At 30.8% G+C, this 23,880-nt stretch overlaps 1 protein-coding gene across 1 annotated transcript in view; it reads left to right on the forward strand.

Moving 5' to 3' along the window:
• Positions 1 to 23,880, forward strand: part of LOC101234505 (protein cereblon) — a 69,169-nt gene that overhangs the window by 4,792 nt on the left and 40,497 nt on the right. The window contains exon 2 of the mRNA XM_065811210.1: positions 14,279 to 14,424. Within this exon, the coding sequence (XP_065667282.1) occupies positions 14,279 to 14,424 (146 nt within the window). The remainder of the gene's footprint in view (positions 1 to 14,278; positions 14,425 to 23,880) is intronic.

Consider the following 23,880-nt stretch of genomic DNA (forward strand, 5'->3'; position numbering starts at 1 on the left):
AATTGCTTGGGCTATTAAACAGTGTACTGAGTACTTTCTATGCTTTGAGTCAAGTTCTTCAACAAATTTAAAAATAAATTAAGTACCAAAAACTATAAAACACAGAAAACCATCATCATCACCAAGTTCTCTAAACCTATCATTCACTAATATTCGTGGTCTTCGAAGTAACTTTTCTTCTGTTGTGTCTTATCTCTTGCAAAGTTCACCAGACCTACTTGCTCATTGTGAGACTAATTTGAGTTCAGCTGTCTCATCTTGCGATCTTAGTGTTGATGGTTATCTTCCTTTAAATCATAAAGACTCCAATAGTCACATGCTTGGCCTGGGCATTTACATTCGTAAGAATTCACTTATTTGTTGGGAAACTAAGTTTCAATCCAGAGACTATTCTTTCATGCGCTTTTGTTTAGCACCACTCCACTCTATTGCCTTTTTATTTGTTCTATATCGCTCTCCTTCATCACAAGACTGCACTCTTTCAAAGACAAATCCATCAACTACTTATCTCGGATTACATAAAAAAATTATATGCTTAGTTGTTTGTGTTTATAAGCAAAACTAGATTTTGTAAGTTGCAGTTTCAAGAAATTAACACTTAACACATTTTTTTGTTATTTTAAGTCTAATTTTTTTTTAACAGATAACTTATTTATTCAAACACTCTATTAATTCAGAGAGTATTTTTAATTAGTTTTGACTGGAAATTGGAACAGCACAATGTGAGGAAAACCATGGAGAAGTGTGTGGCTTGACCTGGAATTGTTGAGAGGGAATAAAAGATTCCATGCCAGCCTGAATCCACGAAGTTTTGTAATAAGTACATTTGTAAGCAGGAAGAAGAAAGATTCTTCCCAAGGGCCATCACAAAGAAAGTCATGGAAAGAGTCCCAGTCAGCTTAAAGGTATTTGTGAGAGGTACGATGATAAGGGGGTTGTGATGATGAAGAAGAATGAGATAATAGTTTTAGAGAGATCAAACCGTGATCAGAAGCACGTAAAGGTGAATGTGGGGAAACTAAGCACTAACAAGGATCAGAAATAAGACAGGTTAAGTAGAGAAGGTAAATCATTCGGTTTGTTTGGAAAGGGAGTTAGGAAATTGACTATTTGCAAGCTTTTCTGGGAAGCATGTGCGGTCACAGGCCTTGTTCGTCCACGTTTTAAGTAATTTTTTTAGACTTACTGACCACGGCAGTTCGCATCTTTTAACTTATAAAGTGTTTCAATAGTTAGCGGCAAAAAGCTTAACTTATCTACTTAAAAGAAAAAAAAAATCTTTAAAAAAGAGTGCAGTCTTGAGATGAAGGAGAGCGTTATAGAACAAAGAGAAAGGCGATAGAGTGAAGTGGTGCTAAACGAAAGCACATGAAAGAATAGTCTGTGGATTCAAACCTAGTTTCCTGACAAATGAGTGAATTCTTACGAATGTAAATGCCCAGGCCAAGCATGTGACTATTGGAGTCATTACGAATTAAAGGAAGATAGCCATCAACACTAAGATCGCAAGATGAGACAGCTGAACTCAAATTAGTCTCACAAATAGCAATTAGGTCTGGCGAACTTTGCAAGAGATAAGACTCAACAGAAGAAAAGTTACTTCGAAGACCACAAATATTAGTGAATGATAGGTTTAGAGAACTTGGTGATAACGATGGTTTTTTTGTGTTTATAGTTTTGGTACTTTATTCATTTTTAAATTTGTTGAAGAACTTGACTGAAAGCATAGACAGTACTCAGTACTCTGTTTAATAGCCCAAGCAATTGCCTCATTACTATTAATAAACCCAAAGCCGTAGCAAAGTGTTCTAAATTTTGCCTTGACAATGCACACCAAAAGTACAAACAGGGACACCATCCCTGTGCAAAATGGCACTGTTAATACTTTGATATTTTTCAGCTGTTGATGGAATCAGCCTCTCTGAGAGTTACCACAGAGTTCGGGAAACCTGACTACCAGCCGGCCTCAGAACCATAAAGCTGAGTTTTTGAGCTGTACCCTCATTAGGGATGATAAAATGAGTTGCCTAGTCATAAAAACAGAGACACAAGCGAAACCCATGCATTGAATCAAGAAGATCCAGCATTCAACATCCTAAACTGGAAACAATGTATTAAAAATACATCTGCGCCAACCTAATAGATGAAGAAGGGGGTTTGAGGCTGGTCAGCAGATAGAATCTGTTTACCCCTTAATCCTGAACCTTTATCAAACAGATAAATTTTTAAAGCGCCTTTTGACTTTAAATTATTTAAAATGAATCTTTGTTCTCTTGTGTGATTGTCTGGTAATTTAGTTTTTGGAGATCTTGTCAGAAATTTGCTTATATTTTGTCGTATATTTTCTGTGTCAGCATTTTGTTTTGTTTTTCCAATTATAAAGCTAGACTCAATGGGAGTTAACATTTTCATAAGGGGTTGTCCATAAAGTACGCACGCTCATAAGGGTAGGGGGGGGTGTCCTTCAGATGGCTTACAAAGTTGTATGGGGTGAGGAGGTTCATTTTAAAAGTACGTCATTGTTGTCCATAATTTGTCAATTAGCTAATAAAAAAGTTGTTTTTCTGACCAAAGATCCTAGTTTGCAAACATAAAACAATGTATATCATAGGGAGTCAAGGGTATAGTGTCTCTCTATGCACATACATGCCACCCCTTGGTCCTAAGTAAGGCAGACTTGTATTTCAGGCAACATGCTGCAGGTCAGAGGCCCCCTTAAAACCTGTCATTAGGGTCCCAAAATCTTCAAAATTTTACCGCTAAGTATTTCTAAAAAAAGGCTCTTTAAATTTGCAAAAAGGTTACTAAATTTGCAAAAAGGTTACTAATTTTGTTAGCCCCCTCCCCCCAATTTGGGTTGTGGGGTAGCCTAGCTCTGGCTCTAGGTTTTAGGCTTTGTTTTTAATATTAAAAAATTTTTGCCCTAAGTAAAATTATTTGTATGGTGTTTTCTTTCAATATATAGTGTGTTTTTAGTATTCTTTTGTATTCCTTCGTATTCTTTTAGTATTTTTTAGTATTATTTTGTTTTAAATTAAAATGTAATTTGTTTCTTGTCTTGTACAGGAACTTTGGCTGCTTTTGCTGTTTATATTTTTGTACGGGAACTTTTTGCGCACCCTGTATATATATATATATATTTGAAGACATAATGCGGTAAGTGGTGTAGTGGTAGAATGCTCGCTTCATAAGCGAGAGGTTCCGAGTTCGATCCCCACCACATCCCTGGTAGTACCGCGCTCAACTTGTTTCTCCACGCAGCGGCCTTGTTCGACAAGGCTCGTATTTCAGAGTTATAGAGTTGAGAGAGGGTTATAACCACAACTAAGTAGCCTCCTCGTCTGTAGTGGCCTTCTGGGCCTTGGGGAGTTGAATTAACAAAAAATAAAAAATAAAAATAAAAATGTCTTTAAAGTTGGCATTCTGTGCTGAAACCAAGGGCTTTGTGGTCATATAAAGGATCTAAAGGATATTAGGAGGAGGAAAACATTCATTAAAGTAATGAATAAGGAGTATAATCAACTTTAAAAGATGCACGCTCTAATATAAAAATTATATCATAATTTATACAATTTTTTCTAAATTAAAACATAACATTAAAAAAAAAAAAGGAATGGGGGAAGGGGGTTATTTCAAAAGGGTACATACTTTTGTAGAAAGGAGAGAAAGGGCCAAATGTTTAGATTTTTGGTGCATGTTCTTTATTGAGGACCCCTAAAATTTTGACCCCAAAATCATTAGCTTGACTGTAGAAGAGTCCAACCATGTTTAGGTAAGATTTAAAACTCCTTCTTTAGTTTACTTTTTTAGTTTACTCTCATGCAATTTAGTTTTTTATGGGTTTAAAAAAAACTTCAAGAACAAAAAATGCACAGTTAAATCATAAAAAAGTTAAATCATAGAAAACGCTTTCCACCACTTTTGAACTTTATTATAAGTTTTTAATGTTTTTTTTTAATATACGTTTTTTGTGATATTTTTATTGTATTTTATTTTATGCCTGATGACAGTCTGAGCTAATCAGACTAAAATATTATATAAATAAATTTAAAAATTAGCCAGTACCCAGTCTTGTTTTATTTTATCAAATATCATATAAATTATCATGTACAACAATGAATGTCATTATAACGACATATTGTATTTATGAGTAATTTTGTAAAAGTTTGATTATGTAAAAACAACAAAGTCAAAACAACTGCAATAATCTGAAACTCTAAAAATACTATCGAACTGCAACAAAATCTTAAAATGATATTCTATATCAGAATACTTAAATAGATTGTTGACTTTATTTTCGGTATATTTTTGAGACATATAACCTGTTTTGTTCCTTGACTATCAAATTAATCATAAAACCTGTTTTGTTCTTTGACTATCAAATTAATCATAAAACCTGTTTTGTTCCTTGACTACCAAATTTCATTGCTTAAAATAACAAGCACCCTAAAAAAAATAGCATACTATATACCCCACATAAAATAGCATACTATAACTATGATTGTTCAGAGCTTTCAGGAGGTTGTATTATTTGTTCAATGCAGGTATTAACACATATGCATAGTAGAGATTAAATGAAGAATAAAGCTGCTGATAGTACCAGTTTCCAGTCAGTTTTTTCAAGCTCAAAACATTGTAAAGTTAAATTTTTTGTTTTAATTATGGTGATGTTTAGTTTTTTACGTTTACTATTTACTTGGCAATTTGTTTTATGTTTTATAGGAAAGAAATATTTTTTTGGTTAAAATAATAAACTTTGAAGTGGAAAACAGTAGATATCTCAATTGATGACTACACTTCATAAAAGCTATTACTTCTTGTTCTACGACAGATTAGAAATCTGCCCTTAATAGAGCAAGAATAGAATTGCGATGACTGTAATTGTTCTTTCTGTTTGGCTTATTTTTATTAATTGCAGTTTGAGAAGCGTCAGTTTCAATTTTGAGTGGGATATTTTGGTACAGTGTTGCTAGTTAGTCATTAAGTTATTTAATATCTGAAATACCTTAATGTAAAAGATTTTTGATGTAAAAGATTTTTGCTTGTCATTATAGTAGTTAGATTAGTGGCCAGGATCCATTAAGTTGTGCAAAATAGTCAACAAAGATGTTTTAATATTTAATACTAGCTGATCTGACCCGTAAAATAGGGTATTCCACACTGACCTTTTCTATACTTATTCCTGAATTATATTTATTAATATATTTTAATAAGAGGTAGAAAAATAATTAAATACATATATAAAAACTATACTTATTGTTTACTTTTTAAAGCTATGAAAATTTTTTATATATTTTTGTTTGTTTGTTTGTTTGTTATTCACCTCCTCAAGACCGAGAAGGCCACTACAGATGAGGAGGCTACTTAATAGTGGTTATAACCCTCTCTCGACTCTATAGCTCCGAAACATGAACCTTGACGAACAAGGCCGCTGCGCGGAGAAACAAGTTCTATTATAATTACCTTAAAAAAACTTCAAATGTTTTGGCAGCCATTGCGCGAATTGCTATTTATAAACAAATTGGATATCAGTACCAGTCTAAATAATATTTAGAATACCCACTTAAAATGTGTTAATTAAATACCATTGGTATACAAAATTTCAAAAAACATGATATGACTTAAATATGTGGAATAACGGACTTACCATGATCCGTATAATTATTACTGAATATTAATTTATTACTGGTCATGGTAAGTCTATTTCCCACCTATCTTTTTAATAATTTCGCTTTATTTCAATAATTTTTAAAAAGAGCAAAATATAAAAATCTTTGTTTTGAGTTAACACTTATTTTTCAATACTTTACAACTTCTGTAAATTTTTATATAAATAAAAAACAAAAAAAACAAGTACAGACATTATTATTAAGTTGGATCCATTAAGTTGTGCATAGCAAAGTAGCCAACAAAGATGTTTTAATATTTAATATTGGTCATTTTTTTTTAGTAGCTTGATTTTCTATCAACAAGATTTATTTGATTGGATCGATGTAAATAGCATTTCTTGCATATCTCTTCAATATATTACACATCTCTCCAATACAACAATCAATTGCAGAGGTCGTAGCAGCAACAACTACTAATTTATCTAGCATTGCAAGCAGTAATATATGCACTGTGCAGCTAAAAAGATGCTCTGTTTAGGAATAAAAATACTTCGAACATTTTTAATCTTAAGTTTGATGTATCTTATTTCAGCTTCACTTGAATTTTTGTCTTCCGTCATCAACCACAACACATAAAAAGTTTTTTCTGTAATAATTATGTGATTTTTTTTTTTAATTTTCTCTTTCTTTTTCTTATTATTAAAACCTGGAAGTTACAACATGCAAGATTTATGTTTTTTATTAATTTTTTTTGTGCTTTAATCTATGTGTTTCCGTTCCATGTGTTTTAATAAATGTCTTTGCTTACTATTATTATATTATATTTAAAAATTGGTGTCACTCCTTTGATCAGATTTGTGTATGCGTGACATCATCCTAATAAATCATTAACTTATTATTAATAATTTTATGCTCATAACTACCATTATAATATTTATTATTATTATTATTTTTTTTCATTGTAGTTATTGTAAACATATTTATTACTATTACTATAATTTGTAAATTAGTAATAGTAATAAATATGTTTAAAATGATTAATAATATTAGTATAATATATTATTGTTGCTATTATTATTGTTATTATTACTGTTATAAAAACTATTGTAAAAATGATTTATGGAAAATAAATAGCTTGTTGTTGTTGTTATTTTTGTTGTTGTTGTTGTTGTTGTTATTTTTGTTGTTGTTGTTGTTGTTGTTGTTGTTGTTATTTTTGTTGTTGTTGTTGTTGTTGTTGTTGTTGTTATTTTTGTTGTTGTTGTTGTTGTTGTTATTTTTGTTGTTGTTGTTGTTGTTGTTATTTTTGTTGTTGTTGTTGTTGTTGTTGTTGTTGTTATAGTTACTATATTTTAACAATTTACCACTAAAATTGTTGTAATCAATCTTGTTTCTGGATCGTGTAATTAAAATAATTTTAAAGGTAACAATTATAACAAATTAGGGTTTTTTTATTCTACATGTTTCTTACATTTTCTACAGAGTTTTCTAAAAGAAAAAGCTCTTTCTGATTTAAGCAATTGGCTTGGTGCTCATTAATGCTGAGTATATGTAAATGTTTGTTATGCTTTCCAATTACCTAAAAAATCTTAATTTCTTTTGTGAGGTTTTTTAAATTCAACAGGTTTTTTAGAGAAAATATTTCCACAAGTTTGACATCACAAATAGTAGTATCCAATTTTCTATGTTCAAATTTATCAATTGTATCATCATTATCACAAATATTATATCAGAACTTCACCTTTATTACATTTTCACTCTGAGGGGTTTGACTTTTTGTAAATAATATTACATATTGCAAAGTATTTTGATTAAGAATGCTCCATATCACAGCTGGTACCAGTGAATTAGCTATGATGTGCCTTTTCTTTAATAAATTGAGATCCCTGTCAATAAATTGAAATCAAACTCAGGCCAAACCCTGATTTATGGATGAATCTAACCTTGAAAAAGTTGCTATGTGCTTTAAACAGTTTTATAAAAGTTGCTATGTTGCTATGTTGCTATGTGCTTTAAACAGTTTTATAAAAAACAAAAGTGCAGATTTTTATAAAGTTAGTATTGATAATCAGTTATGATGATTTCATTGAACCTTCATTACATCTTTAAACTTTTTCTTGAATCAGGTATTATTCCTGATAAGTTAAAAGAGTTAAATCTTTTATGGAAATTTTGTATGGTAATCTTTCAAATAATTAAGGAATTATTTGTTACTTTGTAAATCATCAATGAACAAAAGACTATTGAGGTGTATAACATGTGATTATGTTGACATTTATGTCATCATACTCATCACAATCATTGAAAATTTCATCAAGTGCAAATCTCCTTCAATGCATTTCGTCTCAGAGCTTAACTAAAAGTTTAACTTTTAGTTAAAGTACAATACCACAACTGATGTTCGATACCATTGAACATCAGCTGTGCTATGTCACTGTGATTATGTTTTAAGGACTTCATTTTGCAGATTATGATGTTCTTTACTTTTACTAAAAGCTAAACTGCGCTGAGACAAAATGCATTACAAACGTAAATCATCTTCATTTTATTTATAAATATTAGGATGCTTTAAAAACAAAACTTTTTAAAAGTTGCCTTTTCTGAGTTCAAAATGTGCTCTTTATAATAATTTTTTTTTTTTTTAAACATCTTTGCTTCCAACAAGGCTGCAAGCAATTACTAATTAAAGTTGGAAGTTACTGGGAGCGAAAGGATAAAGATTGTAGAGCAAGATAACGATTTACAGACAACTTAAAAGATTGCAATATATATGAATCAGAAAAGCGAGATGAAGGAAGCGAATTCCAAAGAGCTGATGTTTGAGGAAAAAAACTAGACAAATAAGAGTTTCTGGAACACTTAGGAACAGACACAGAAAAATGATGAGACTTAATTGAATGGCGAGTAACACCAGAATGAATTTTAGTAGATGGCACAAGAGACGCTAGCTCGTTAGAGCAGTGCCCATTATAGTATTTTTAGAAAAGAGAAAGAGAAGCAACATTACGACTACGCGATCATGGTTGGAGGTTGGCTGCAAGAGCAGGTCCAACTATGTTTAAAATGCGTTTTTGCACCTTGTCTAAAATAAAAAGGGCATCATTAGAAGATCCACTCCAGATATGGCAACAGTATTCCACACAAGGATGGATTTGAGATTTATAGAGATAGAGAATAAAATCCGAAGTAAGAAAGTGTCGAGCTCGATAAAGAGATGCAACCTTAGCAGATGCTAATTTTGCAACAGATTTGATATATGGTTTCCAAGAAAGATTCAAAGTAAGAGTTAATCCTAGAAGATGAAGAGTGGATGACTCATCAAGTACATCACCGTTCATAAATATAGGTAGATCTAAATTATTGCGAAAACGATTGGCTGAAAAAAATTGTGAGGCCCATGCTGTAGCAGAAGTGAGATCCTTTTCAAGCTCAAATGCTCCCTCCAAGCAATCAGAGAGTGTTGGCTTCTTATCACGACAAGAATAAATAATAGTATCATCAGCAAACAATGCCACCTTAGATGTGAGAATATCTGGAAGATTGTTAATGTAAATTAAAAAGATTATAGGGCCAAGGATAGAACCTTGAGGAACTCCTAAAGTTACAGAATAAGAGGAAGAGTGCTGTCCAAAAGTTGTGAGCTTTAATGCCTGCAGAATCACTGACATTAGAGTCAAGCCATTCAGTGTGATGAGTATTAAAGTCACCGACAACAAAAATATAGGCTGATGGATAAAGAGAGAGGGCTTGGTCAATATGATCAGAAATAACATCAAAAAGAGTTCAGTCTTGAGATGAAGGAGAGCGATATAGAACAAAGAGAAAGGCGTGTGAAAGTGAAGTGGTGCTAAATGTAAGCACATGAAAGAATAGTTTGTGGATTCAAACTTAGTTTCACGACAAATGGGTGAATTTTAGCGAATATAAATGCCCAGGCCAAGCATGTGACTATTGGAGTCATTACGAATTAAAGGAAGATAACCATCAACACTAAGATCGCAAGATGAGACAGCTGAACTCAAATTAGTCTCACAATGAGCAAGTAGGTCTGGTGAACTTTGCAAGAGATAAGACTCAACAGAACAAAAGTTACTTCAAAGACCATGAATAGTAGTGAATGATAGATTTAGAGAACTTGGTGATGGTGATGGTTTTTTGTGTTTTATAGTTTTTGGTACTTTATTCATTTTTAAATTTGTTGAAGAACTTGACTCAAAGCATAGATAGTACTCAGAACACTGTTTAATAGCCCAAGCAATTGCCTCATTACTATGAGGAAGGATGCGAGGCTGGTCAACAGATGGAATTTGTTTACCCCTTAAGTCTTTGACTAGGAGGCTTTCTTCAAGACAGTGCATCTGCCCAAGAGGAGTATTTTTATCGAGACACCATCTCTTGCCTTTACTCAACCAAGAGCCCCAAGGCAGGGGGGTGTCATCGCCTAGCCTTTGCCTTAAAAGGCATATCCTACAAAGCAGCAGGACATGAAGCAGATTGTACTGGTTTACATGTTACCAATAGCAGGATAACCTGACCTGATAAAAATAACTCTAGATTTGAAAATATTTTGAATATAATTTAAAAATGTTTTAAAAATATTTTAAAAATAACTCTAGATTAAAAAATCTTTTGAAAAGTATTTTTAGAGGTGCCCCAATATCCTTGAACATTTAAAAGTTCCCTAATATATACGTAAAAAAAGTTCTTCAAAAGTGGTAGTTCAGATTGCCTGGTACTCAAAAAAAGCAAAATTTTTGGTACTCAAAAAGAGCAAAATTTTAAGATCTTTGCATCCAACAAGGTTGCAAGCAACCACCATTAGAGTTGGAAGTTACTGGAAGAGAAAAGATGAAGATTGTAGAGCTATAAAATGATTGACAGACAACTTAAAAGATTGCAAATTGTATTAACCAGTAGTGTCTGGACTTGGTCGAATAAAATTCCGGTTTACAAGAAATTTCGGAAAATTTTTGATAAAAACTGAAAAATTTGGAAACGATAAATTATTATTTCTTGATTCCGTGTTTTTTCGTAAAGTCAGAAGGAGTAAAATACTTATCAATTTCTGTTCGCGTATTTTCGATAAAAATTAATTGTTTTCGGTAATTTTCAAAAACAGTTATTTTTTATAAGATGTCTTAATTTGACGACAATATGTTTTTAAGGTGGTTCACCTATAATAAAAAGCCACAAAATTTAAAAAAATCTTTTTTTTTTTTTTTTTGATAATTTTTGTACAAAATTTATTCAGCTTTCTTATTTTATTAAAATGTATTTTTATTTTTTTGTTATTAAACAAAATCTTATACTGTGTATTATAAAAATACATAGTATCGCGCATAGCGATGTACTGACAACCACAAATTTGTTTATAAGATCCTTTCTTTATCTCATTTAGTTAATACTTTTTGAAATATGAATGTTATGTATACTTTGCTTTGTTTGTTATGCTAATTACGAAGATTTAGTCACAAAACTTTTTAACAAAAGCACATTTTTAATATAAGAAATAAGCCTTTAGGTGTTATATGAGTTTCTTAAATTTGTATCTCAACTTTTTATATATTTGTTTTACAAACACTGCATACATAGAATATGGAGATTGTGAAACTTTCTAAGAAACAAAACTTTACAAGTTTAAAAAAGAAAAAGTTACAGTGAAATCAATTCAAAAAATCAAAAGTGCAGAATGTTGTGTCTGTTTAACAGGAAGTAGCCTCATTAAGTGGAAGAAAATTAGTTGGAAATAGATTTCAATGACACGAGAAAAAGTAATAATAACGATGAGAATTAAATATTACAGAATATATACAGAACACATATACAGAATTGGCAAGAGAATGACTTTGTGTCCCAGCAGCTTCAAGCAGTAGTGAAAGACTCTTCTCACAGAGTGGAAACATCAGTTCAAAAAGGCAGAACTTGGATCCTTTTACCTCCAAGAAATTAACTCTCATCAAAGTCAACTATGAGTTGGTGGTTAAGAAAATTAAGGTCAAACTGTTGATTGGGGAGGAGAGAGAAGAGGCCGACAAAAAGATGGAAGAGGAAGTAGCAGAGAAGAAGGATAGCCCCAAAGTACCAGAACCGTCATCAACTCCAAAACCTCTAAAGAGAAAGCTACCATCAGAACAAGGTTCAAAAGAGAAAAAAAGAAGAATATCCAGAGTGTCCAATGGGCCAGAGGATTTATTCCAAACTCAAAACAATTAGAACTGTTAATTTATGTTTTGGACTTTTTATATGGTATAAGCTAATTACTTCAAAAAAAATATTATGGATTACAGTAAAAAAATTTTGAGAAAAAATGAGAAACTAACAATTTTTCGATAAAATATGATTACCGAAACATTACGAACAGTCTCGAAAAATTTCTGAGAAAATCTGATAAATTTCCGAATTTTGAGAAAGATTTTTTTTCTCGAAACCAATTTTTATCATAAGTTGGAATAAAATTTTTATTCCGTTCCTTTCCGAACTAGTTTTTATCGCATTGAGAGTCCGGACACTATTAATCAGGAAAGTAAGATGAAGGAAGCGATTTCCAAAGAACTAATGTGCAAGGAAAAAAACTAGTGGAACAACAGTTTTTGAAGCATTTAGGAAGTCACAGAAAAAGGATGAGACTTAATTGAATGACGCAACGCAAGAATTAATTTTAGTAGATGGCACAAGAGACGCTAACTTTTTAGAGCAGTGCCCATTATAGTATTTGCAGAAAAGAGAAAGAGAAGCAACATTACGACTATGTTTACAATGCGTTTTTGCACTTTATCTAAAAGAGAAAAGGTATCATTAGAAGATTCGCCCTAGATATGGTAACAGTATTCCATACATAGACGGATTTGAGATTTATAGAGACAAAGAATAGACTCTGGAGTAGGAAAGAGTTGAGCTCAATAAAGAGATGCAACCTTAGCCAATGCTAATTTTGCAATGGATTTGATATATGGTTTCGAAGAAAGATTGGAAGATTTAATTCTAGAAGATAAAGGGTAGATGACTCATCGAGTACATTAGCGTTCATAAATATAGGAAGATCTAAATTAATGCGATAACGATTTGCTGAAAAAAGTAGAGTTTAGTTTTAGCTTGAGTATCATTCCCATTGTTATAAAGTTGCATCTTTTTCTCTTTTCTACAAATATTATTATGGTTGTTGCTCAAAGGAGCTATTATCTCTAGTTCCATCAACTAAAACTCATTCTCGCATCTTGTCATGCAGCAATGTATCATTCCTTTTAACTGTATCTGTCCCTGCATGCCGTAAAAACTTTACTTGTCTAGTTTTTTTTCCCACATTTTAACCCATAGAACTTTCTCCCATCTTCATGTTTTCCTGGCTCATACAACTTTTCAAGTCTTCTGTCAACTGTTTCCTTACTCTATAACTCTATCCTTTTTTTTCTAGTAACTCCCAACTTAATAGTGGTTGGTTGTTGCCTTGTTGGGAGCGAATGAAAAATAAATAAAATAAAATATTACAGTAGTTAAGACATTTACGACTTTCTGTAATTTGACTTTTGGTAAAAATTGTAAGTTATTAGTTTCAGTATTTTTTCATTCATTGTTAATTGGCAAAAGTTATTGTATATATATAGTGGTAGTAGTATAGTGGTAGAGTGCTCGCTTCATAAGTGAGAGATTCCGAGTTTGATTCCCACCACTTCCCTGGTAGTACTGCACTCAACTTGTTTCTCTGCACAGCGGCCTTGTTTGTCAAGATTCGTGTTTTGAAGTTATAGAGTTGGGAGAGGGTTATAAGCACAAGTAGCCTCCTCATGTGTAGTGGCCTTCATGGCCTTGTGGAGGTGAATTACTAAAAAAAAGAAAGAAAAAAATATATATATATATTGTATTATATATTATATTATATATATAATTTTATATATATGTATATATATATATATATATATATATTGTATTATATATTATATTATATATATAATATATGATATATATAAATGTCTTATTACTATAATATTTTTTATTTATTATATATATATATATATATATATATATGTATATATATATACAGCTGGAATTAGTAATAATGAGGCCAGCATTAAAATATTGACCTTAAACTGTTAGAGGTCAACATCAGGTTGGCAAAAAAATTTTGACATAAAGGGGTTACCATAAAACATAGAAATGAGGTCAGCGATTTTTTGCTGACCTCAAACATTTTTATGTCGAGAATTAATTAAGAGGGTTGTAGATATATACATTAAATATATATATATATATATATATATATATATATATATATATATTATATATATATATATATATATATATAAATATATATATGCATCATTATATTTTATTACATCATTTAAAAAACTTTACATTACTTTGATGCATTATCTATGATCCATATTCATTTTGATGTTATTTATTAAATTATTTTGATGTTAATTATTAAACTGATATTTATTATAAAATTGATAATAAATTATTTTAACTTTGTTTACCAAGTTATTTTGACATTGAAGTATTTTGATATTAGTTATATATATATTTTTATATTAATTATTCAAATATGAATTTGCTGTGTTTTTCATAATAATTTTATTAATATTCTTTCCAGGAACTAATTGTTTTACTTTTAAACCCTTGATTTTGAGTATGCATATATTATATGTTTGTATAATATTGTTTAATATTAGATTCAGAAGATTCATTAGAAACTGATTCTGATCTACCAGATATTAATGATTCTGCTGATGATCTCAGTGATGATTCTCAACATAATAGTGAAGAAAATAATGAAGGAGAGTCTGTTCCTGAATTATCTGAAAATGGTGTGCATTCTGTAAGTAGAATAAATTTGTGATAAATAAAAATAACTCCAAAGAATTTAAGTTCTGGCTAAAAATTTTTTTAGGGAGGGCAAAGGCAATAAAGTTTTAGTTCAGAAAATTCCTCTTTCTACAGTGCACAGTGTGCCCATGGCATAAAAAAACTTATTTTTTTGACTTTTTTTTTTTTAATTTTAAGTAGTAAATTTATATTGTATATAACATATGTCAGTGCAAACAAACTTTTTGAAACTTCATTTCGTTTTTTTATAGCTGTTCGAAGTTGAAGAAAAAAAGTAAAATATCTTAAAATTGAAGAGTGTTAAAAGTACTTAAGTCACAAAATAAATGTTTTGAGAAAATCTACTTTGATCTGCCATTTTAATTCCTTTTTTTTAAGTGTTTTATCTCTGATCAAAGTAGATTTTCTCAAATTTATTTTGTGACTTAAGTACTTTTAGCACTAAACTCTTCAATTACAAAAATTTTTTAACAATAACTTTTAAGTGTTTTACAATAAAAACAACTCCGTGAATTTAAAAAAATTTTCTATCCTGAGTTAGAAATTACATTTAATTTGTGAATTACTTAAGGAAAAAGAAAAATACAAGTATAAAAATTTATTTTGTGTAGTTTTGTTTGGACCTAAAAAATTTCTAAACTATGTGAAAATACATTTATTTGATTAAAAACAAAATGATAGAAAAAAGAGGGCTGCAGGAAGCCGCAAATAAACTCAATTGTTTCATGCAATAAAGACTTTCTGTTTTCACATGTAAAAATTCCACAGTTCGGTTATTCCCGGAACTTGAGTTATTTAAATTTAAATTGTTCGTATGTGTTGATATTTGAGGTTGCGGAATTATGAAAATTAACTTTTATTGACAATTCAGGAATACCTATTGATAACTTGTGACAAAACGTTATTAATAAAAAAGGAGAGTTTGAAAGAATTTTACTAACTTTGAACATCAAATTAAGTTCATTGGAAAAATCAAAGCTAATTCTAAAAACAATCAAAGTAAGATACAATCTAACTTTGAAAACATAAAGACAATTTTAAAGCAAATTGAAAGACATGTTCAAAAATATTCAAAGTTAAAAAAAAAAATAAACTTGTGGCCAAATTAAAAACTTGAATAGAAGCTGGAATAAAACTGCCTGGGAATCCACCTGCAGTAGCATCATCATCCATGGGTGATATAGAAAAAGAGGGAGCTACACAGGCTAAAAGAAGATGGAAATAAAAAAGACTAAGGTAAAAATTGAGCTATTGACATTTATTTGAGTTTCTTAACTTGTAACTTAACATGTAACTTTTGTTTACTTTTAACTATACATTATCAATTAATTCAGTGATCAACCTGAAAAACATACAACAAAATTTTGAATGATTTTGTGGACATCGTGAAAAAATATGCAAATGACAGGGAGTAGATAGGTCAGAATGCTTAAAAGAAGTTGTCCAAAGATGTGAAAAAAGATAAGGGAAGGAGTAAAATCTCCAACAATATCAGTACAGGAAGCAATGGTTTTAATCTCCAACTTGGATCTATCTAAAAACAAATATCAGGTAAAATATGCTAGAAAATACTATTAGTTAGATACTTTTAAAGAACTATATGTGATACTTTTTTTGTGTATATATATATACAGTAGCACACAAAAGTAACTGGACAAGAGCATAACTTGAGATAACTTTTGAATGAAAAGTCCAATTTCTTTCAAGTTTTCACTGAAATGTCAAAAATTACAAATCTAAAACCAAATGAATTTTTACCAAATCTAAGCAATCTAATCTTAAAAGTTCATTTAATTAAAATATGTGCGTGCAAAAGTATCCGGACAGAAAAAAAAAACTTGAATTAGATTTTATTTTTAAACGTTTTTAAAATTGAAAATGCTTTATTTTAAAGTAAATTGCTTTAGTACTTCGTCGGAAAGCCCTTAGCATTGATTACTGCTTGAGAGTGATAAGGCATTGAGTCCACCAGCTTCATAATCACAATAATTTTGATTTTTCCTCATTCTTGTTTCAGAGTATTCAATAAATCACCTATTCAATAATTCAACCTAAAATTTATCGATCAATGAGCTTACATAGACATTCAATAGAATTAAGGTCAGGACTTTGCTCAGGCTTTTCGATTAATCGAATTTCTTTGGTTTTGAAAAAGTTTTTACAAGGGTTGAAGTGTGCTTTGGGTCATTGTCCTGCTAAAACATCCTTCCTTGAGGCATTTTGTCTTTAACATGTGGCAGCATAACATTCTTAAGTATACAAAAATATGTACAAAGTACATATTTTTGTCCATTTTGCCATCAATCAAATGGATAGGACCATCAATCAAATGGATAGACCAATCTCTATTCAAGTTTGCCCAGTTCATAACGTTTTGACCTTTGTGCTTTACTGTTGGTAGCTGGTATTTAGGATCGTTTTTATGGCCTTTGTGTCAACGGACTTATCTGATATTATCAGATCCAAGTAATATAAACTTAAATTCATTACTAAAAAGTACTTCCACTCACTGTTTTCTTGCCAAATTCAAATGTTCATTAGCAAATCTTAAGCGTGCCTTTCAATTCTTTATATAAATAAAAAGTTTCTTTGTAGGACGTCTTCCAAATAGATTTGCATACCTCAAAAGACGTTTGATTGTGTCAACATTACATTTTACATTATAAAGTTGTTTAATTTCAGCATTTACCAAGACAGGATTTTGCGTCGAACATTTTTCAGGGCTCGAGGATGGATATTTCAGCAGGACAATGACCCAAAGCACACTTCAACCCTTGTGAAAAACTTTTTCAAAACCAAAGAAATTCAATTAATCGAATAGCCTCAGCAAAATCCTAACCTTAATTCTATTAAATGTCTATGTAAGCTTATTGATTGATAAATTTCAGGTCGAAAACCAACAAGTAAACGTGATTTATTGAATACTCTGAAACAAGAATGGGGAAAAATCAAAATTATTGTGATTATGAAGCTGATGGACTCAATACCTTGTCACTCTCAAGCAGTAATCAATGCTTAGGACTTTCCAACGAAGTACTAAAGCAATTTACTTTAAAATCAAGCATTTTCAATTTTAAAAATGTTTAAAAAAAAATCTAATTCAAATTTTTTTAATTCTGTCCAGATACTTTTTTTTTTTTTAACATCTTTGCTTCCAACAAGGCTGCAAGCAGCCACTAATTAAAGTTGGAAGTTACTGAAAGAGAAAAGATGAAGATTGTAGAGCAAGATAACGATTGACGGAGAGTTTGAAAGAATTTTACTAACTTTGAACATCAAATTAAGTTCATTGGAAAAATCAAAGCTAATTCTAAAAACAATCAAAGTAAGATACAATCTAACTTTGAAAACATAAAGACAATTTTAAAGCAAATTGAAAGACATGTTCAAAAATATTCAAAGTTAAAAAAAAAAATAAACTTGTGGCCAAATTAAAAACTTGAATAGAAGCTGGAATAAAACTGCCTGGGAATCCACCTGCAGTAGCATCATCATCCATGGGTGATATAGAAAAAGAGGGAGCTACACAGGCTAAAAGAAGATGGAAATAAAAAAGACTAAGGTAAAAATTGAGCTATTGACATTTATTTGAGTTTCTTAACTTGTAACTTAACATGTAACTTTTGTTTACTTTTAACTATACATTATCAATTAATTCAGTGATCAACCTGAAAAACATACAACAAAATTTTGAATGATTTTGTGGACATCGTGAAAAAATATGCAAATGACAGGGAGTAGATAGGTCAGAATGCTTAAAAGAAGTTGTCCAAAGATGTGAAAAAAGATAAGGGAAGGAGTAAAATCTCCAACAATATCAGTACAGGAAGCAATGGTTTTAATCTCCAACTTGGATCTATCTAAAAACAAATATCAGGTAAAATATGCTAGAAAATACTATTAGTTAGATACTTTTAAAGAACTATATGTGATACTTTTTTTGTGTATATATATATACAGTAGCACACAAAAGTAACTGGACAAGAGCATAACTTGAGATAACTTTTGAATGAAAAGTCCAATTTCTTTCAAGTTTTCACTGAAATGTCAAAAATTACAAATCTAAAACCAAATGAATTTTTACCAAATCTAAGCAATCTAATCTTAAAAGTTCATTTAATTAAAATATGTGCGTGCAAAAGTATCCGGACAGAAAAAAAAAACTTGAATTAGATTTTATTTTTAAACGTTTTTAAAATTGAAAATGCTTTATTTTAAAGTAAATTGCTTTAGTACTTCGTCGGAAAGCCCTTAGCATTGATTACTGCTTGAGAGTGATAAGGCATTGAGTCCACCAGCTTCATAATCACAATAATTTTGATTTTTCCTCATTCTTGTTTCAGAGTATTCAATAAATCACCTATTCAATAATTCAACCTAAAATTTATCGATCAATGAGCTTACATAGACATTCAATAGAATTAAGGTCAAGACTTTGCTCAGGCTTTTCGATTAATCGAATTTCTTTGGTTTTGAAAAAGTTTTTACAAGGGTTGAAGTGTGCTTTGGGTCATTGTCCTGCTAAAACATCCTTCCTTGAGGCATTTTGTCTTTAACATGTGGCAGCATAACATTCTTAAGTATACAAAAATATGTACAAAGTACATATTTTTGTCCATTTTGCCATCAATCAAATGGATAGGACCATCAATCAAATGGATAGACCAATCTCTATTCAAGTTTGCCCAGTTCATAACGTTTTGACCTTTGTGCTTTACTGTTGGTAGCTGGTATTTAGGATCGTTTTTATGGCCTTTGTGTCAACGGACTTATCTGATATTATCAGATCCAAGTAATATAAACTTAAATTCATTACTAAAAAGTACTTCCACTCACTGTTTTCTTGCCAAATTCAAATGTTCATTAGCAAATCTTAAGCGTGCCTTTCAATTCTTTATATAAATAAAAAGTTTCTTTGTAGGACGTCTTCCAAATAGATTTGCATACCTCAAAAGACGTTTGATTGTGTCAACATTACATTTTACATTATAAAGTTGTTTAATTTCAGCATTTACCAAGACAGGATTTTGCGTCGAACATTTTTCAGGGCTCGAGGATGGATATTTCAGCAGGACAATGACCCAAAGCACACTTCAACCCTTGTGAAAAACTTTTTCAAAACCAAAGAAATTCAATTAATCGAATAGCCTCAGCAAAATCCTAACCTTAATTCTATTAAATGTCTATGTAAGCTTATTGATTGATAAATTTCAGGTCGAAAACCAACAAGTAAACGTGATTTATTGAATACTCTGAAACAAGAATGGGGAAAAATCAAAATTATTGTGATTATGAAGCTGATGGACTCAATACCTTGTCACTCTCAAGCAGTAATCAATGCTTAGGACTTTCCAACGAAGTACTAAAGCAATTTACTTTAAAATCAAGCATTTTCAATTTTAAAAATGTTTAAAAAAAAATCTAATTCAAATTTTTTTAATTCTGTCCAGATACTTTTTTTTTTTTAACATCTTTGCTTCCAACAAGGCTGCAAGCAGCCACTAATTAAAGTTGGAAGTTACTGAAAGAGAAAAGATGAAGATTGTAGAGCAAGATAACGATTGACGGATGACTTAAAGGATTGCAAATTATATGAATCAGGAAAGCAATATGAAAGAAGCGAGGAAAAAAACTAGACGAATAAGCATTTTTGGAGCACTTAGGAACAGTCACAGAAAAAGGATGACACTTAATTGAATGACGAGTAACACGAGAATGAATTTTAGTAGATGGCACAAGAGACGCTAGCTCTTTAAAGCAGTGCCTTCATTGAAACCTAGTTTCATGACAAATGGGTGAATTCTTACGAAACACTAAGATCAAAAGATGAGACAGCTGAACTCAAATTCGTCTCACAAAGAGCAAGTAGGTCTGGTGAACTTTGCAAGAGATAAGACTCAACAGAAGAAAAGTTACTTCGAAGACCACTAATATTAGTGAATGATAGGTTTAGAGAACTTGGTGATGATGATGGTTTTCTGTGTTTTATAGTTTTTGGTACTTTATTCATTTTTAAACTAGATTGAAGAACTTGACTCAAAGCATAGATAGCACTTAGAACACTGTTTAATGGTCCAAGCAATTGCCTCATTACTACTAATAAACCCTAAGCCGTAACAAAGGGCTCCAATTGTGGCCTCCGCAATGCACACCAAAAGTAAAAACAGGGACATCATCCATGCGCAACATGGCACTTTTAATACTTTGATATTTTTCAGCTGTTGATGGAATCAGCCTCTCTGAGAGCTACCACAGAGTTCGGGAAACCTGACTACCAGCCGGCCTCAGAACCTTAAAGCTGAGCTTTTGAGCTGTACCCTCATTAGGAGATAATAGAATGAGTTGCCTAGTCATAAAAACAGAGACACAAGCAAAACCCATACATTGAGTCAAGAAGATCCAGCATTCAATATCCTAAACTGGAAACAATGTATTAAAAATACATCTGCGCCAGCCTAATAGATGAAGAAGGGGTGCAAAGCTGGTCAACAGATAGAATCTGTTTACCCCTTAAGTCTTTGCCTAGGAGGCCTTCTACAAGACAGTAGCTGGATGCATTTAACATCTTTCCAAGATGAGTATTTTTATCGAGACACTATCTCTAAAATTTTTGCACGCGCATAATTTAATTGTATGAACTTTTAAGATTAGATTGCTTAAATTTAGTAAAATTTCATTTATTTCTAGATTTGTAATCAATTTTTTGACATTTCAGTGAAAATTTGAAAGAAATTAGACTTTTCATTCAAAAGTTATCTCAAGTTATGCTCTTGTCAAGTTACTTTTGCACGCTACTGTATTTGCAAAATTTGTAAGTTAATCTTCAAGAAGTCAAAACATTTATAACATCAAATGATGCTATATGGAACATAAAAAGTCATATTACTTGTAATGGTAAGAATGTAATATACTGTTTAAAATGGTTATCGTGTAACTAAAAAGATACATACACTGGAAAAACAATTAATTTAAGACTTCACCATATAAAGCAAACTTATGAAGAAGACCAGAATGCCCAAATTTGTTGAAAGTTTCAGATATGTCAAGAATAATAGCCCTAGACTCACCGTCTTCATCTATTGAACAATAAATTCAGTAACAGCAGTTAGCAAGTCAGCTGTAGAGCAAAAGGATCAAAAACCATATTGATTGTCTAACAGTAAGTTATTTGACTCAAAATGGGATGAGAAATTTGTTGATCAAAGACTTAAACACTTTGTTAATAACAGAAAGAAGACTAATTGGACAATAACTGTAGGGGTCAGAATGTTCTTTGGAGTTTTTGAAAATTGCAACCACAGATGCCATTTTTCAGCACGCAGGAAAACAAGAGCATTATAGATAGTTCAGAGAGAATTGAAGAGAATTCTAGAGAACAATTTTGTAAGACTATGACAGGAATGACCACTAGCCGTAGAAGAGTTTAATCGAGATATGACTTTTGCATGGGAAGCTGATTTGAATCTCTAACAATGGGTTAACCTGTTTTAACTTGTTTTAACTTGTTTTAACTTGTTTAACTTGTTTAATTGAATTAGAAAGAAAAGAATGACTATAAGATTCGAGAATTAGAAGAAAAAAAAAAAGTTCTTTGCAAATAGTTTTGCAAATAATTTCTCATGAATAAGAGATGGAAAGGTAGACCTACCTTTGTAAATAAAACTGTTCAAAATTTTCTAAAAGTCTCAAGAGCCTAACTTCTGAGATACGATAAGAGGTTTAGTGAACTAGACTTAATGGAGCTAAGAACCTTCATTGATTTCCTTCATACATTTAATTCTTGCAATAATAAATAGAAATATTCTTCCGAAAAAGATGAAAAAAATGATTATGATTAGATATAGCATGTACAAGAAGGGGAAACCATGGAGATGAGGCTTGACTTAAAAACCACAGGGACAAAAGCTTCTATTCCGACCTTGATCCAGGTGGTTACATAGGAGGCGCATTTATCAGCGAAGAGAGAAAAGACATCAGCCCAAAGACCATCACACAAAAAGAATCCAAGTCAGCTTTAGGGTAGTAGTAAGTAATGGATGATAAGTTAAGTCCGAAGAAGAAGTACAAGATGAAAGATTTATAAAGATGATTGCATGGTTGGAGCTACCTAATGGAAAACAAGGAAAAACTAATCACAAACTAGGCTAAGCTTTGAGACACAAATCAAGGAATGGCAGTAAGTGATTAGGGTTGTCTGAAAAATGAGACATGAAATGAGTAATCTAAGTAAGAGATTGAGAAATGCAGAAGTTATTGGTTTTAGTGCCAGCTTGGTCAGTGGTGTTAGTATCAAGCCATTCAGTCTGATTAGCATTTAAGTCACAAATAACAGTTATATTGGCTAAATGGTAAAGGGAAAGGCATGGTCGATCTGATCAGAAATAACTTCTAAAAAAGTGCAGTCTTGAGAAGAAAGTGGGTGATAAAGAACAAAGGGAAAGGTGAAGCATGTGACTATTGGAGTTTTGTAAATCTAAGGATAGTACCCATCAATACTAAGATCTGAAGAAGAAATATTATGTTGTATAATACATGTACCAAAAGGTTGTTAAAGTAAAAAGGTTGGTAAATGTTTTTTTAGTTTTTTTTTTAATTACACAGATTAGTTTTTATCTTTGCTGTTGCAATAAACTTTGTATTAATAGTTTAAGTTAATACTTAATACCTTATTTTATATTATTAATTATAATACTTTAAGTAAATTTTTAGTGACATACATTTGCTGAATTGAATGAAGATTAGTGCATTCAAGTGTTCATACATTGACTTAGAGTTTTGGTTTGGACTGGCAATCTTTTTATTTTAAGTTTTGTAACTTTTTTTTCCTAAAAGTTTTCTAAAATGATTTCCTTTTCAATTATTATGGTTATTTTAATTGTTTTTATTTGTTTTGAAAAAATCAAAATTACCTTTTAAGTTCATTTTTATTACAATTTTATCTATTCTAAGTTTAACAGTAATGCAAATAAAAACCAGTACTTTTTTTTACGCAATCAAACAGCAAAAATTTTTTGTAGATAAGATACATAGCTAAGGTTTTTGCTTTAACATTTTACATATAAAACTAACAATATTGGTAACATATATGTTTGTCTGGTTAGGGGTTAGAACTGAAGAAAGTGTCTGGCTAATGAGGAAATATCTTCTAATAGTTACTTAAATAACCTGTATAAATTTCCGTTTTTAAACTATAACATAAGTACAGTGACAATTTTTTGAAGTTTAAAGATGTCTGGGAAAGAATTGAGAGCATGATGAGTGTCTGACAGTTAATGGGATGATTTCTAATACTACTCCAAGGAATATTTTAAGAAAATTGTTTTTTTAATTTAACGTAATTTAGCTGCTATTTTCAACACCTTTGGTACCTATTACCAACCAAAACCGCCATGATCTTAAGTACATAGTTTACCATCATTCCTATTTGTGTTAGATGCATGTGCTGAGA

The sequence above is a fragment of the Hydra vulgaris genome, chromosome 12, assembly GCF_038396675.1.
Source record: "Hydra vulgaris chromosome 12, alternate assembly HydraT2T_AEP".
Lineage (NCBI taxonomy): Eukaryota > Metazoa > Cnidaria > Hydrozoa > Anthoathecata > Hydridae > Hydra > Hydra vulgaris.